This window comes from Desmodus rotundus, chromosome 1 (assembly GCF_022682495.2).
Source record: "Desmodus rotundus isolate HL8 chromosome 1, HLdesRot8A.1, whole genome shotgun sequence".
Lineage (NCBI taxonomy): Eukaryota > Metazoa > Chordata > Mammalia > Chiroptera > Phyllostomidae > Desmodus > Desmodus rotundus.
In genome coordinates this window covers 120,118,611-120,135,821 of record NC_071387.1, presented here as the reverse complement: position 1 = coordinate 120,135,821, position 17,211 = coordinate 120,118,611, and the positions used below count along the sequence as shown (strand labels likewise).

Genomic DNA, 17,211 nt, shown 5'->3' with positions numbered 1-17,211 from the left:
CAGAGTGGGACAGTGGTCAGCCAATAGCTCCAATGTAGAAACTGGAACTAGTTGTTCAGCTGGAAAATACCACACTGAACTAGGGACAGAGAGCAGCGGCCTGGCGCCGGCTGCTGAGCTGCCCCATCTCAGTTCACACTGAGGGACACAGTGGCGCTCAGAGGGCGGGCAGGAGCAGTGACTGGTAGACTTTCTTAAAGCTGCTGACGAAACCGTCTTGCTTCGGTCTAGTATTTACATTCCACCTAGTTCTGATTTGTGATGAAAGACATGCCGGGCACCCTGAAATCAGCTTGAATGGGGCAGAAAGCACAATGTTTATGAAAGATACCTTGAAAAAGAAAATCAAAACCCGCTTTTATTGATGTCCCAGTAGGCCCACAATTTGGAAGGGATGGTAAGGTTACAATACTCCTCATCAAAGCAAACTGAAATACAAAGGTATCAGAAATTCCTTTACAGTGACATGATGCTGCAATAAGTTAAGGAAACGGACTGCTCGCTAACTGCTCTTATTTCATGTTCTTTACAAACTCTTCTCCTTTCTTGATTGAGGCTTTCAGCTCAGGGATGGCCTCAGCTATCATCTTCTCTTCGAAAGGGGAGACTTTGCCGATGCCCAGATTCTTCTCGATGCCCTTTTTCTGAAAGAGGGGAGGCAGAAGTTTCACAACAAAGTTAGTTCCCACGAATGAGTGTTTTATGGAAAACCCAACTTGGAACTTCATCGGCGCTGCCTAGACTATCCACGCTGTGGCTCTGGGCAGCTGCGGAGGGGCTGCGGGCACCCGGAGCTCGGGGTTCAGTTGGTCCTAGGGACCTGGGCTGTTACCTCCTGTGTACGCTGGACAGTGGTTCCCACACCAAGCTGGCTTCCTTATGTATAAAATAAGGGCCCTACCTACCTCAAGGGAGGCTGTGAATACACATGGGCGATCTGGCACGTCAAGTACTCAATAATTAGTAGCACTTAAATGTTACTGTCCCTCACGTGGGGCCTACTTTTGGGTTCTAGTGTGTTTCCAATGTTGGTAAAGGACTGAAGAAACATTTTAACACCCACTTGAATCCAGTGGGTTTAAGTAGGCAGATGCCTGACATCAGGGAAACAAGAGTGTCTCTGCCACCGCCCACACCCTCGAAAGGCCCTTCCCGACTTGGACAGCCAGCCAGCCTCATGTGCTCCCTTCCCACAGGCCTCACATCTGCACGTACCTACGCTGAACCGGGCACTGAATTAACATACTTTAGCGTCACTCTCTGCACTGCACGGAGCCCCTGCGGCCTGGGGGCCGTGTCTTATTGATCTTTTAACATCTGGGAAGGTGTTAAAAGGCCCTGTGGGAAGGGCCTCTGGGTGGGCCAGCAAGTCACTAAACTGTTCCTTTCTGGGAATGAGATGAAGGCCACCACACATCTGCCTGATTTCAGCAGTTGCCCACACCTAAGAAATGGAAACCTGATGGTTTGTGTGAATGAGACCTAGGGGTTTTGGCTCACTGAAGACTTAAGAGTCAACCAGATTAAAAAAAAAAAAAAAAAAAAAAAGTCTGGCTGAAGCTAGCAGTACAACCAGACCAGTTCCGTCCCAGACACCACTAGTTCCAAGGGCCAATCAGTAGCACATTCCCAGAAGGAAAACCAGTGGGGTAGGGAGCAAGAAACCAGAATGCCCGAACTGGAAGTAGCGGCTGTACACCATCTCCAGACCTCTGTGGCAGGGGAACTGGGCGGGCAGGCCCTGAGGTCAGGACAGGAATGAACAAGTATAAGCTACAGGGAGACTGGTGCGGCAAAGCCTCTTCTTTCAGAGCTGCCCATGGGCTGCTCTGAGATGGAATGAGGGTCTCATCAGGGCACACATCCAGGCAGCCACTGACGACCAGTTGTCAGACCCACGGGCAATGAAACTCCTGTGCTAGGAGGTGCCAATCCCATGGTTCCTCCCTGCTCTTAATTCTGTGATGCGCCTGCACCCTCGAAAACCCAAGCACACCAGGCAGATGCAGTGACCGCACAAAGGAACTCTGAATTATGCAGCAACCAGACAGGGCAGAGCTCCTGAGTCTCTGAGAGAACGCTCCTTCTACAGTCAAGAGACCCAGCCTCCAGGATACGTACCCCCAGCAGCAATGGTGTGGAGAAATAGGTACAGTCTGTTTCTTGGGATTTAACAAAGGAACATTCGACAACTCCTTCCTTTCCGTTGATTGCATCCACAAGGGAAAAGACAAACCGGGCTCCAGCATACGCCATGGACAGGGTGGCGGAGCCTAGGAGGCCACAGAGAGGTTAGCCAAGCTAGCACAGAGGCTGGAAAATCCAGGTGAGCCTGCCCCGCCAGCTAAATCAAGCATCTGTCAAAATCTCAGCGTTAGTTGTTGAGACTTTAGGCCAGCATCCCTCAATTCACAAACTCACGAATGGCATGAATTAGCTTTGCCAACCTCAAGCACCACTCCACTCTACTGAGCAAATTGAGCTCCCCTGATACAGGGTTTTTATCAAGTGAACAAACAGGAAACATAGAAAGCATCTGCTCCTTGCCCAGGCCCTGGTAGTCTTCAACTACGAACTCCTAACAGTGTCTCTGGCATCGGCACCCCACCCGCGAACTGCCTCTGAGAAACCTACCTGCTCCAGCCTTAGCCTTCACCACCTCGGTGCCGGCCTCCTGGATGCGCCCGGTGAGGGCTGTCAGCTGGTCCTGGGGGAAGTCCACCTTCGGAGTGCACTGCAAGCAGAGACACAGGGGTCCCGTGAGCAGGTCTGGCTGCAGGCACCGCGCCCAGCTCCGGCACGCACTGTCCTCGCCCGACCCCTAGAGGGCCGGTCTCCCGTGTCACCACTACACAGGAGACCAAGAGCCTTCCTTTAAAGCAAGAGACAACTTTGTTGGGAGGCCCCTACTTGTTTTTTAAGAACTTTTTATGTTCTGGACTCATTTTAGACTTAAAGCTAAAAGCAGTACGAGGATTTCTCTCACCCAGCCTACCCTCATGGTAACACTGTACGTGGAGAACAGGAGGCGAGTATCAGTATGCGACTGACTGAACGGCAGACCTTATTTAAACATCACCGGTGTTCCCACTGCTGTCCCTTTGCTGTGTTCCAGGTTCCTACTCAGGACCTCACCGGCAACAGACTAAGTCATTTCACCCGAGGCTACTCTGTCTCTTCTCTAACACTTCCTCAGCCCTGCCTGTCTTCCGTGATGCTTGTCGAGAGCACTTGCTCATTTTGCAGGAAGCCCATCAATTGGGATCTGTGAGGTGTATCCGCAGGACTTTCTTGTAAGGTCGTGCAGTTTTGGCAGGAATGCCACAGAGGTTCTGTGCCCTTCTCAGTGCATCATGCTCAGAGGCTATGATGCCGACTGGACACAGCTCATTCCTCGCAGTGCTCACCTTGCCTGAGCACCTCCTGACTACACTCACTGCACACAGCTGTGGACTCCTGAAACACGGGGACCTGGCCGAGCCCCACAGCAGGAATCCTTTCAAAATACACAGATCGGTAGATCTTCGTCAGTCTGTCTGGAGCGCCTCCCAGTGAAACCTCTCAAAGGTGGTCACGGTAGTGAGGCTTCTCGGCGAGGTCACACACCCACCTGAGAGATCAGAGGGATGATGGTCTTCCCCGCATGGCCTCCAATGACAGGGACGTTGACTCGAGCTGGATCCAAACTCTGGTCAACAAAGTGTGAAGCTTGATTAATTGTTTTTCTTTTTTTAAAAGATTTTATTTACTTATTTTTAGACAGAGGGGAAGGGAGGGAGAAAGAGAGAGAGAAACATCAATGTGTGGTTGCTTCTCGTGCACCCCCTACCGGACACCTGGCCCACAACCCAGGCATGTGCCCTGACTGGGAATCAAACTGGCAACCCTTTGGTTCGCAGGCCAGCACTCAATGCACTGAGCTACACCAGCCAGGGCAGCTTGATTAATTTTTAACAAGCTCTTTTGAATATAAAATATGTCACATCCACCAAAAGCACCAATATTGGAAAACCCCACAGAACTCAGAATAAAACAAAGAAATGAGAAGAGAGATAGACACCACCAGCCTTGCTTAGATCTACCGTGGCCCCGCCCGTGGTCTAAGAAGTTTGAACACATGCAGTGAGGAGTAACCTGTCATCTTTTGAGTTCACTATGAGATTTTCCCTTTATAATGAGTTGAAAACTGCCTCGTTGTAGCCACCCCTCTAAAGGGTCCCTGTGTTCTCAAAGAACGACAGTCTCTTTCCCACAGATGATGCTACTCCCCTGCACAAGCCCAGACCCGTGTGCTCATACTCTGTCACAGACAAGTCAAATTCCCTTGTGCACATTTCAGGGTAAAATTCAAAAACAATTCCAGGAAGCCCAGGGGTGAGAACTCTGGGCTTCATCTCAAATAGCAATCGGGAACAAAACCGGGAAGGGTCAGCACACCCTGGCTAATTAGTGGGCTTGCTGAAAGAGGCTGGTTCATTCACTGAACTGAGGTACAATGCCCCAGAGAATCTGTGAACTGACTATTTATAACTGTAAAAAATAAAATAAAATAAAACAATAAAAATCTGGTGGGAATTATGGCACAGAGGTGAGCAGTCCCAAAGTGATGCCACCTTCTCCAAATGCTGCAGCTGCTGAAGAGAGCAGCCCTAAGTTGGGAACCAGCCTCACCCAGGAAGGGAGGCCCAGCCTCTAGGGGGGCGGGCACAGCAGGACCAACTGAATGGAGCAGGGAGCTCAGAAGCCAAGGCATTGTGCTGGTCACCAGGACACAGGCATCAACAGACAAAGCCCCTGCTTTTGAGAAACCTACTGTCTAACGAGACAAATGCAAAGAACGTGGCTATGGAAGCCAGGGGAACACTTCATCAGCCTGGGGCAAGGCTTCCTGGGCCTGACCTAACTTCATCTGGGACAGAACAGCTGCCTTCCCCAGGGGAAGCATATTCTGGGCAAAAGGAGCAAAGGCCAGCAGTAATAAAGAACACGTATCACATTGGCAAAGTACGGAATGTGAACTGGAAAATTTGTGAACCTAGTGGAAGGGGAAGGTGACAGTAAAAGGGGTCCAGGTGGCCAATAGCACTGAGGGAGGAACTGGGCACTGGGAGCTTCAGGGTCAGATTGGACTCTTCAGGAATTTTCCAGAATGTCAGACAGCCTGAGGTAAGTGAGGGCACTTCCCTTAACTGAGGCATGTCAAGCAGCAGGTTCTCTGGCAGGGGCCAAGATCCCCTTCCTCCACCTCAAGCAGTAAAGCTTCTAGGCTGAGACAGCACTATCTGATAGGACTTCCTGCGGGAATAGAGAAGCCGTATGTGGCTACCTGAAATCTGGCCAGTGTGATGGAGGACGTGAATTTCTCACTTTATTTATCTAATTTAACAGCACATCCAGCTACTGTACTGTGCACACAAGTAGGGCCTGGGGACGCAGTGTGCTCTGAAAGCTGGTGGCACCACGGGAGCCCTCAGAGAACGGGCGCCACTGCTTTGGGACGCTGGAGCCCCGGCCCTCCTGCCCAAGTTCTCGGCTGCAGAGTGATCTCTTCCACAAAGCCTTTCCTGACAAGAAGGAAATCTCACTCTACATACACTGAACTGAACCGGTTATTCAATTAAATTATCTCTTGAATTAAAGTGTCCCTCCACAGGGCAGCCAAGGCTGGGGCCATGTCTTCTGGACCTTGGTGCCGCCCACACCCAGAACCCACGTCGCAGTGTAAGTTGAAATGGGGTGGCATCAGCACTTCAGAGGCAGACCTGCCTGGTGCACAGGGGAGTAAAGTCAAGTCCAATGGGCCTGTGTGTGCACTTCTGACCAAGCTGTGTGCACGACAATGTCCCCTACTTCAGAGAGGCACCCCTCATCTGCAAAAATCAGAAAAAAAAAAGATCTCAAGTTCAAGAAGGAAACTTTTTGGGGCCAAAGTAAGTGGTTCTGCTGGATTCACAACGAAAAAGATCAGACAGCGCGCTGTGAAAGGCACCGAGCGAGCACTCCAAACCTAGTGCTGGTGCCAAACCCAGCTCAGGATGAGCCCCGCAGCTCCATCCCGCAGCCCAAGAAGCAGCAGACAACTGGCAAGATCGGACCTCTCCAAGGAAAGCTACCACAGGTAACCCAAGAAGGGGAGTCAGAACTATAGTCTAGGGATGACAATTCTGAACGCTTAGGATTTGTCTAATAATTTAACGATTAGCAGGTAATTCCTGCTAATACTAGTTTCCAGAGGCAATGAGCTTGGAGAGCATAGCTCAGTCCGGGCAATGAGAAACCCAGAGGAAGACTGAACCCTGGATGCATCAGGGAGAAGTAAAAGAGGAGCAGGCTGAGTCAAGCCCGAAACTGGCTGGTTCAAGCCTGCAGGGACCTGCTCTTTAGATGCTGCCCCCCAAAATGTGGGAACCACTTCCCACCAAGGGGGCAAGCTATTAAAAACATTTAAAACTCCCAAGTTCTAAGCGACCTGTTAGTGCCCTGGTGTCTTCTATGCCCACATATGAGCCAAGGATGGCCCAGAGAAGTTCAGAAAAGGGAGCATGAAAGACACCAGACGTGGCTCTTACCTTTAGTTCTGCGACAAAAGTGTTGGCTCTGACAACATCCAGGGTTGTCACCCCGAAGATCTTATTGGGGTTGTACACTCCATGTTTCTTGAAAACTTCAGCTGTGATGGGGATGGTGGAGTTAACCTAAAAAACCCAAGAGAGAGATATAATTTGCCTGCACTGTGAGAGCACCGCCACGGAGCGACAGGAGCAGGCCACGGCAGGCGGACTCCTGTCCAACCAGAATGCTTCCTTCCCTCCACATAAACAAAGGGACCAGGGGTCAGACTGCAGTAGGTGCCCTTCCCTGGGTGGCCTCCGAGTCCACAGTTCAAACACGCATGAGACCCTTGAACTATATCAACTTAAAAATGCGATGATGGCTCCACAGGGTATCTTCGCTCCTGCTAGAACTTACACACGAATGGCCACTCCTAACAAAACACAGCACGGCATAGGGCTAATCGCTCAGAGGGCGCAGGGTTCAGTCCCAGCCCCGTCACTCCACAAGGTAACCCCGGGCAAACTACGTCAACTCCCTAGGACTTGGGGCCTTTATCTGTAAATGAGGGAATGCTGGGGAACCAGGAATTGCAAACCTGGGTAGAGCACAATAAAAGTTCATAAGCTACCTAATTGAGGCTGGATTTTCCAGGTGGGAAACTAAGGTTCAGAGAAGGGAAGTGATTTGCCCAAAGGCATACAGTTAGTTGATGGAGAAACCAGGTTAAAACGCACTGAGTCCCTGCCAAAAGGCATCCTTAGGAAACAGATGTAGTTCACCCAACTTCCCACTTCGGTGTGTGAGTCTGAGTACGCCCCCTAAGCCATCAGCACACCTTCGCGGACTGTGAGCTCTCACACTGTACCAGCAGCACCCACCGGATTGGAGATGATGCAGATCATGGCCTCAGGGCAGTGCTGGGCACAGGCAGCCGTCAGGGTGGCCACGATCGTGGCATTGGTGTTGAACAGGTCATCCCGTGTCATACCTGAGAATAATCCAATTCAAGATGTTCACAAAGTACAGGGAGAAATTTCCTATGTGCCAAGTGCTGTGCGTTAGCTGTTACAGGAAATTCAAACGTGAGACAGGGTGTCTGTTCATCTATCTTGTAGGGAAAACAGCCCAGTGTGACAAGTGCCAAAACAGAGACGTGTAGGGGTGGGGCCTGGGGAGCGGAATCAGGAAGGATTCCCGAGGGTTATGGTTAAGGGTTAGGGAGACAGGTGGAAGAAAGGGCATTCCAGGCAGGGGGAACCTGGAGGCCTTGATCTTTATCCCACAAGCAACGGAGAGCTTTCAGAATTTTTCCTGCAGCGGAGAGATCTGACTAGCTCCATTTTTCATGGAAAACTACTTCCTCATCTGACCTGCAGGGAGATGCTAGGGGAGGCTTTCAAGCACACACCTGGTTTTCTCGGGACTCCGGCTGGAATAACTACCAAATCACAACCTTTCAGGCAGTCTGGCAGCTGCTCAGGTCCGAGGTAGCCTAGAAGAAACATCCAGAAGAGCAATCTTACTGTTTGTGACCTAGAGGGAGTAGCACGTCTGTGCGGACAGAACCCAGAAGGTCAGCCCCACCTGCATCGTGACCACCGGCCACAGCAAAGGCTGGCAGGCCCACCCGTGACGTGCTTCCTTCCCTTGAGGCCTACCGCCCTGTGAATCTGTCCTTCTGGCTGGCAGCAATGCCCCCTTCACTCTACTTTCCTCCAGCCTCCATCTGCCCAGGCCCCAGATTCAGAATGGATTAACCCTCCAGCTGGCGGAAAACCAAACCGAGTCGGCTGCTCATCTTTACTCACTAGCACCTTCTCGGCTCCCGGTCAGAAGAGCTGCTTATTCTATGTCACGATCTTCCTAACAAGAGCTCCAGCTCAGGTCAGATCAGAAGGCACACTGAAGGCCATGAAAAAAGCCCCCTGTGCTGATAAACAAGAACTCTAATTATTAGCACCTATTGTTTATTCCTAGCATCTAAGGGAGATAAGGTCTACTTTCAAGGATTTTAGGGACATTTGCGCCAATGACCAAATCTGCTTTGATTTTGATTAACTTTTTCCTTATTTGCGGAGCTTGAAGAAAATCAAGTCTACACCACAACAGCACATGAGCAAACAAATTCAGGACGACTACAGGCTCATAAACAACTGACAGCCAGCCTCCCGCGCCGTTTACACCTTTCTGGACAGTAATTAGGTACTTTATAGTAAAAACCTTAAGGTAGTCATACCTACTAATTCCACTTTTAAGACTCTAAGACACAAAATATAATAAAGTTGAGGATGTTTGCTCTGACCAGTGTGCTCAGTGGGTTGGCCACTGTTCTGCAAAGCGAAAGGTTGCTGGTTCGATTCCCGGATCCGTGTTTCTCTCCCTCTCTTTCTTCCCCACCTCCTTGTCTCTCTAAAAATAAACAAGCCCTCACTGGTGTGGCCTAGTGGATTGGGTGTCGTCTCGCAAACCAAAAGGTCACTGGTTGATTCCTGGTCAGGGCACATGCCTGGGTTGCCAGCCAGGTCCCCGGTTGGGGCAACCAGTCGCTGTTTCTCTCCCTCTCTTTCTGCCCCCCCTACCCCCTCTCTAAAAATAAAAAAACCCAAAATCTTTAAAAATAAATAAAATCTTAAAAAAAGATGAGGATGTTTGCCACAGCTTATAGATTTATAGCAGAGAAAAACAGCAAAGAGCCCAATGGTCCACAGCATGGGAATAATACTAAGTAAGTGATAAATTATAGTATTGCTTCAAAAATGACCTCATCAAGACTTGGTGACATGAGAAATGTCGTTAAGGTGTGAAGGCAAAACAAGCAGAATATATAATTATATGCGATTATGAATTACCTTTTGGGTAACATACCTACATTTCCCGAACATGAAGGCAGACTTCCCTAAGGTGGCCATGCCTTGGGGAAGCTGGCCAAGGTAACCCAGGGTGGAGAGCTGGCCCACGGCATGGGAAGGTGGCCTGCAATGACTAGGGACAGCATTTCTTACTGCCCCAAGTCCCTGCAGGAGGTCGCCCCTCCCTATCTTCACGTTACTGTTCCAGTTAGGAAAAATTTCAAAAGGAAAGATCAGACCACCCTTATTTTTCTGAAAGACACTATTATTTAAATTTTTATAGACAAGTCCAAAAAGGTGTGGTCATTTGTAAAAGTCAACTCTAAACTGAACGTGGAAATCCCGTCTCCGAACATCTAGTTTCACCTAAGGATCTTACTGTAAACTTGGACCGTGGTCTGCTGGGGACGAGAGATGTAAATGCTCCAGGGCCAGTGTGCCCATTACCTTTCACAGTCGCTCTGGTCTCAATGTGGCTCAGATCTGCGGCCACTCCGGGTGTGTGAGCGATATCGTAGAGGGTCAGGCGGCTCACCAAAGGGCTGTTCTTCAGGAGAAGCGAAAGGGGCTGCCCGATTCCTCCGGAAGCCCCCAGCACAGCTACTTTCGCATTGTTCTAAAAAGAGGCAAAGAGGAAGAACTCTTAGGATGAAATCAGCATTAAATGGATTCACAATAAAAGGATACCTCCTGTACATTACTGCACTGGCTTCCTTTAAAAAAAAAAAATTATTTGTTAATTTTTAGAGAGCAGGGGGAGAGACATGTCAATTTGTTGTTCCACTTACGGTACTTATGCATTCACTGGCTGCTTCTTGTGTGCGCCCTGACCAGAGACGGAACCCACGACCCTGGTGTATCAGGACGCTGCCCTAACCAAGTGAGCTGCCTGGCCAAGGCTGCACTGTCAGCCTTCATTGCACAGGTGCCAAAGGAAGACACAACTGTATGTTCACCGGTCCAAAGATCCAGTTTCCTTCTGAGGTTTAAAGGCTTGACTCAGGAAAACTCATGTCTATAAAGGTCGTGATAGGGTCCTACTTCACATACCCTCTGAAAGATGAATAAGCTTACTTTTTCGGGAAGCTGGACTGGTAGCAGCAGCCTTACTTTCAATCTGCAGTTTTAAAAACTATAACCATTTATCAAGCACCTACCAGTGGGCAGTCATCACATGTGGGACTGCAGGAACGAAGACCCCTGTCGGCTCTACAGGGGACAAGTAAAGAGATGTGCGAGGAGCTAAGAAAAAAGACCTACCGGCGCGAACTGTGTGCAGGAGGGGTATGGGGTGGGACGGCAATCAGCTATCTGGGGAAGAAGGATCGGGAAGATTCCAGCACCACCTCGGCTGAAGCCTAAGGCAGGCTTAAGAGGGATGTGTATATTTTAAAAAGCTCCTTCTCTACCAGGTAAGTCAGATGTGCAGTCTCAGTCTCCTTCCCCCACACCAGTTCCCAGACTTTGCTGTGTGCCAGAATTACAGGCTGAGCTTAAAAACAAATGAAAACAAAACAAAACAAAACACAAAAACCAAAACCAGCAGAGGGCCAGTCAAATAGGATCTGGTTTAGGACTTTATATTGCTACCAAGTTTCCCCAAGTGACTCTGACACCCGCCAAAGTTTGAGAATTACTACTGCTCCCCGCCAAGCTGAGGAGAACACGCAGCAGTTGGCCCTGGCATGTCAAAAACAGTTTAAAAAGTGAGAGTTTAGTAGTGGGGGGCAGGGGTTTCCAAAGAAACTAGACTGCCTCATTAACATCTGCAAGGCCAGACTTGTGTCACTTCATTGATTAACTTACTGGAACTGAAGTCATATTAACTGACTTTCAACAACTGCCCCAGAGCTAACTAGATCTAATAACTGGTCGTCATCCAATTGCATTTATTAAAACAAACAAACAGCTTTATTGAGATGTTATTTCCCTACATAGTTCACTCATTTAAAATGTACAATCCAACAGTTTCAGCATAGTCAGAGGTGTACAACCATTACCCTTTACAAAGGAATCCCATACCCATTGCCTTACTTCCCATTTCCCTACAACCCCTGGCAACTACTAACCTACTTTCGTCCCCACGGGTTTGCCTTTGCCTATGCCGGATGTTTCGTGTATGAATGGCATCTTGTAACATGCGGCCTTTTGTGTTGGCTTTTTTTACTGACCATAATGTTTTCAAGGTTCATCCATGTTGTAGCACATATTGGTACCCCATTTCTTTTTTTTAAAAAAGATTTTACTTATTTATTTATAGACAGAGAGGAAGGGAGGGAGAGAAATGTCAATATGTGGTTGCCTCTCATGCGCCCCTACTGGGGATGGATCTGGCCTGCAACCCAGGCATGTGCCCTGACTAGGAATTAAACTGGCGATCCTCTGGTTCGCAGGCCAGCACTCAATTCACTGAGCCACACCGGCCAGGGCCCATTTCTTTTTCTGGCCGAGTAATATTCATCGTATGGCTATGCCTGCACATTTTGTCCAGCCATTCATCAGTTGGACAATTGGGTTGTTTCTACCTTTGGCTATAATCAGTAGCACTGCTTTGAATATGCATGTGCAAGTTTTTGTGTAGACATGTTCTTCATTCTCCTGGGTATACACCAAGGAGTGGAGCTGATGAGTCATGTGGTGACTCCATGTTTAATCTTTTCAGAAACTGCGACACTGTTTTCCAAAGTGGCTGATATTCATCCATCAAGGCTCACTACAATTCAACAGGCACCAAATTTCTATTTGCCAAGTGCCAGACTGGCTTCCTAGCGCCAATAAGACCTGTAAACTGAAAGACATGGAAACTTAAATGGCACCTAGTGTGACAAGTGCTAGAGAGGCATATACTAGGAAGAGCAGCAGCACAAACAGGGAAGAATGAACAGTTGGAGGGGATTTTGAAGGCAGGTAGTCTACCAGGTAGATACCAGTGGTGTGAGGGAGGGGGAGACATGGAGCACGGCCCGCTCACGGGAAGCAGTCCCAGCAGTTCTTTATGACTTGAGCACTGCTGGATACATACGGAGAAAGGAAGAGGTAGGGCCACGCACAGAATATCTAAGTCCTTATAAGCAATGGGGAACCACTGAAGGGCCTCTGAAGCTGGGAAGAACATGACCAGATCTGTATTAGAAAGATACGAAGCAGAGTGGAAGATGGAGTGGAAATATACGAGAGTGGGAGCAAGGAGACTACTGTATAGTCTAACTATGGCTGAAGGGTGGAATAAACGCAGCAGTGAGGATGGGTGGGTTATGAGTGACTTGAGGAATAGGAGCAATAGATTTAAGTTACCTCCTCCCTTTCTTCATTCATCTAAATGGTGAGTAGAGGGAGGAATCTGGGGTGACAACTTTCTGGCTGGAGCGAACAGCACGGCCTTTGCACACAGAGGGAACTGAGGAGGGATAAGGGGTTTGGGAGAAAGGATTAATGCACTGCTTGCATGTTGAGTTTGGGCCACCTGAAACATCTAGACACATATGTGTGCCTAGTAGGTCCCCAGACAAAGGGCTTGGTCTGGAGGTCAGAGTGTCTGCACTGGGATTAATGGATGCCATGGACATGGCCAAGGCACAAAAGGGAACAGAGTGAGAAGAGCAGTAAGGACAGAACACCAGCATGGAAGGGGTGGGAGGAAGAGTGTGAAGGACAACGAACTGATACGTAAGGCCACTCCTACCCCAGACATTTTTAACAACCAATTCAATGCCTGCTTCTTGGTGATCTTTCCTATGAAGGGCAGAATTTATTATGTAGAAATACCCTGCCCAAAACTCAGGCCATCCAGCTACCTCATTTACTGAGAACACTGGAAATACAATGGGGAAAGCTGGCCATTTATCAGGGTCTGTTCTGTGGCAGGCATTGAACTTAGTCTTTCCTCATGTAACTCTTACAACCCTATTAAGTAATATTAACAGACTCATTTTACGGATGAGGAACTGAAGCACAGAGGTGGTAAAATACCCAGACTCACAAAGACAGCAAGTGATGAAGCTAGGATACAAGCCAAAGGCAGGCGATTTGAATCTTGAATTTGGTCTCTTAGAGTCTTAAAGAAAATAGATCTAAGTCCTGCCCTGGAGCTCATTCCCATTACACAAAGACATTCTTCTTCTTCAGGTCTCATTTGAGGCCTTACCAAGACTCCAGCCAGTCTCAGTGATGTTTCTAATCTAAAGTCACAAATGAGAAGGGAGCCTATTCCTGACTGGCAGGCAGCCAGCGGTCAGGAAGTTAGGAGACAAACTGAGAGAAGACAGCGGGCGAGAGAACTCAAAGAACTGTGTGCGGCCGTCCCGGGCGGCCGTCCACTCTGGATCCGTACACTACTGCTGCACACTGTATCCTGCAGCAACTGATGTGGGTAAAACCGTGCTTTCATCACCGGGAACAAAACCCAAACCAAACCCAAAACAACCCCACACAATGCAGTCTGTTAAGAAGTGAAAACTCTAAAAGCATAGACTATAGCTACGATTTGAAATTATTTTTTAAGTTGATGCTTTAAAGGTGAACCCTTGACTTCACTAGCCAGACCAACTCAGAACCCGATCTGGTAATCATACCCACTTCCAGATCTTCAATTACCACTCCCATATCTTTTCCCAATCCCGGGGACTCCCAATTCCTATTCCACATTCCCAGCTGCTTTAGGCATTCCACTGATCCCACAAACCCAACTGTCTAAATAAATTTATCCTCTCTACCTCTCCCATCCCCAATTGCACCTTCGTACTCCCCAATTTAAAACTTTGGAACCAGCTTCTGCCTCTTCCCTTATTAGAGACACTCAGGACATGAAGATTTGGCATCTTGAACATACTTCCCATGATCTAACTCGGTCATCAGCACCATCTCCAAACCATCCTTCATAAAATTTAAAGTTTTAATCATTTCCTTGCTTCTGAAGTTCCTCATGCCCGAATTACTCAGCATGGCTTCCAAGGCTGACCGGATCAATGGTTCCAACATGGGGGCACAAGACAATTCCACTGGGGTGCAGGATAAAGATGTTAACGTCGTGTTTTTATTTTTATCTGATAAAGAATTAAACTCTACCAAGAAACAGACTGACTCGATGCCCTCAGACCCATAGGATACACAAGATGAACACAAGGGGAGGGGGATGGGGGAGCAGATGACCTCCTCACTCATGCTGTTTTCAGTGTGCTGAGGTGATGCTACTGTTTGTACATTACAAAATTTCATCACCTTAGTTAGCATTTATAAAAACACATCCCTTCAGTGGTGGAGGCTTTACAATGAAGGGAGAATCTTTGGCACTGCAGATGTTAGCTCATGATCTCTTTGGAAAAGATTTGTCTCCAAACTCAGTAAACTTTTCTAAGTTGAGAAGTGGTTGTCAACAGCACACTGCTTAGCAACTGTTTTGAAAATGGACACGGAGTAACACTTCTTTCACTTACACTTGTGCTTTTTAAAGTCTGTTAGTTTGTTTTTAAATTTCTATTTTTTGTTTGTTATAACATACAAAGTCTGTCCAGAAAACTCCAGCCATTGTTAATATAATGAAAACAGTTTACATGACATCGATGTAACCTGGAAGCCAAGGAGAGTGGACTGGAATGCACATGTGTGAACAATGACAACTTCACTGTGCTAGTCATTGGGGGCAGTAGACTCTGTTGAGTGTGCTATGTGGCTGTCACATTCAGAATGACAGAGCAAGTAGAGCCATGCACCTGCATCAAATTCTGCATTAAGGTTGACCATTCATTGCTTATGCAGAAACCATTCCAATGATACAGAAGGCCGCCACATCTATGGGCAACTGGTGATTGACAGCTTCATCACAACACACCCACTCATGCATCACATTTCATGCAGAGGTTTTTGGTGAAACATCAAATCACCCAGGTAACTCGGCCCCCCTATAGCCCAGATTTGGCACCCTGCAATTTCTAGCTTTTCCCAAAACTAAAATCAGCTTCGAAAGGGAAGAGATTTCAGACTGTCGATAAGATTCAGGCAGCTGACGGCAACTGGGAAAACTGTGTGCGGTCCCAAGGTGCCTACTTTGAAGGGGACTGAGGTGTCACTGTCCTACGTACAATTTTCTTGTATCTTCTTCAATAAATGTCCTCATTTCTCATATTACACAGCTGGATACCTTCTGAACAGACCTCGTATGTACTAGTACATATTTGTAGCAATACATATGTTAAGGTTGCTGTGATCAACACATTTTTACTCTAAAGGATACAGGATGTGAAGTCTCCAGACCAATGTAACATTTGGCTCAAACTCACCTTTCTGACACACTACCTCCTCAACATCTCTCCTTGTATGTGTAATAGGCATCTGAAACTCAACATATCTAAAAGTGCGCTCCTGAAATCCTCCGCCTGCCCCAAAGCACTCTCTTCCAGCAGTCTTTTCCCGTCTCAGCAAACACCAAACCTCCGCTTCCTCCATGCTTCTCCTCCTCTCAGGACCCCGACCAAATCGTCCGTCAGTAAACCCCGCTGTCTTACCTTTGGCCAGTTCCTCTTGCCACTCCTCAGCATCACTCTTCATCACCCCTACTTGCCTTAAGTTTACTCATTTTTGGCTGATCTCAAGTGCCACTTCTCATTCATCTTGGTATCCCCTGCAACACCCAGCCCGGCTCTTGGCAAGCATGGATATTCAATGTTTTTCAAATGAATTAAACTCACAGAAAAATGATCTGAAGGACAAACTAAATGAGAAATTTGGAATCTCCTTTGCTAATCAACTCCCTTTTGGGTGTGGCAATGTGGGCATCTCCTGGGTTCTGATTCTGGTTGTATCAGAATCACCCCGGGCACTTGGTAAAAATACAGAGGCTCAGGTCCTACCCTTCTCCAATGAATCTGGGCCTCTGATCTTTATTAGCTTTCAGGTGATTCTGCCACACACGAGTTTAAGAACCACTGTCCTAGAAGAAAGAGCTAAAAATAGTTTAGGCTTGAGTAGTCCCAGGCCAAGTATTGGTCTGTTACAACACCTGGGGGTTAGGCCCAGTACACCACAGGATAAGGATCCTTTAAAAGGGTCCTTAAAATGAAGCAGTCTTCCGGTTCTTAGAGGGAAGGCTTGCTGATCCAAAAGCCACTGACAGTGGTCAGGATAGATGAATTCTAATCCTCTAGCCAAATGACTGTGTAACCGCGGACCAGTTCTCTACCCTCAGTACCACGCCTGTCTGTACTATGGAGTTAAAAATTACACTTTATTTGCATGCTGCAAGAAGAACAAGGTTATTTACTCAAAGTAGTATAAAGACATAAATTACTTTCGGCCCCAGAAACTTAGCTTCTCAACCTTGAAGAAGTGCAGTCCAAGAACAGGCCCTCCGGGAAACCCGGGGATGAGCTAGGGGATGGGATAAATGCACGAGCTCTGGAGTTGGGTTACCTCCCCCCCTCTCTCCCGCACTTCCCGCTCGGTATCGGCCGGCCTAGGGTGTCACAGCCGTCGGCCCGTACCCGGCGGCCCTGTGGAACAGGCTGGCCCGGGGTCAGGGCAGCTCGCGGGCCAGAAACACACGTGCCCCAGGCCGGGGGCTTCCGCCTGCAGCCAGCCCCTCGTGTGGCCTACCTGGGCCGAGGTGCTGAAGCTGCGGCGGAAAGCAGCGCCAGCAGGCCGGGCGAGGGCGGAGAACATGGCTGGGGCAGGCGGGGCGCGGACCAGAACGTGAAGGAGCTGATGGCAAGCAAGTGACTCCAACGACCTCCACAGCGCTCAGGCCCCGCTGGCTCCGCTCCGCCGGGCCTCGCGAGAGGGCCCCACTTCCGGCCCCGCCCCACCTCCCAGATCT

At 48.5% G+C, this 17,211-nt stretch overlaps 1 protein-coding gene across 1 annotated transcript; it reads right to left on the bottom strand.

Moving 5' to 3' along the window:
• Window positions 1-340: 340 nt before the first annotated feature.
• Window positions 341-17,189, bottom strand: MDH2 (malate dehydrogenase 2). Its single transcript, XM_024571524.4, has 9 exons — window positions 16,992-17,189; window positions 9,852-10,020; window positions 7,964-8,047; window positions 7,434-7,543; window positions 6,570-6,695; window positions 3,611-3,688; window positions 2,635-2,734; window positions 2,122-2,273; window positions 341-644 (listed from the first exon to the last, which is right to left on the bottom strand). The coding sequence occupies exons 1-9, from the start codon at window positions 17,055-17,057 to the stop codon at window positions 513-515; spliced, it is 1,017 nt and encodes a 338-aa protein (XP_024427292.1). The 5' UTR covers window positions 17,058-17,189; the 3' UTR covers window positions 341-512.
• Between the last annotated feature and the right edge of the window lie 22 nt (window positions 17,190-17,211).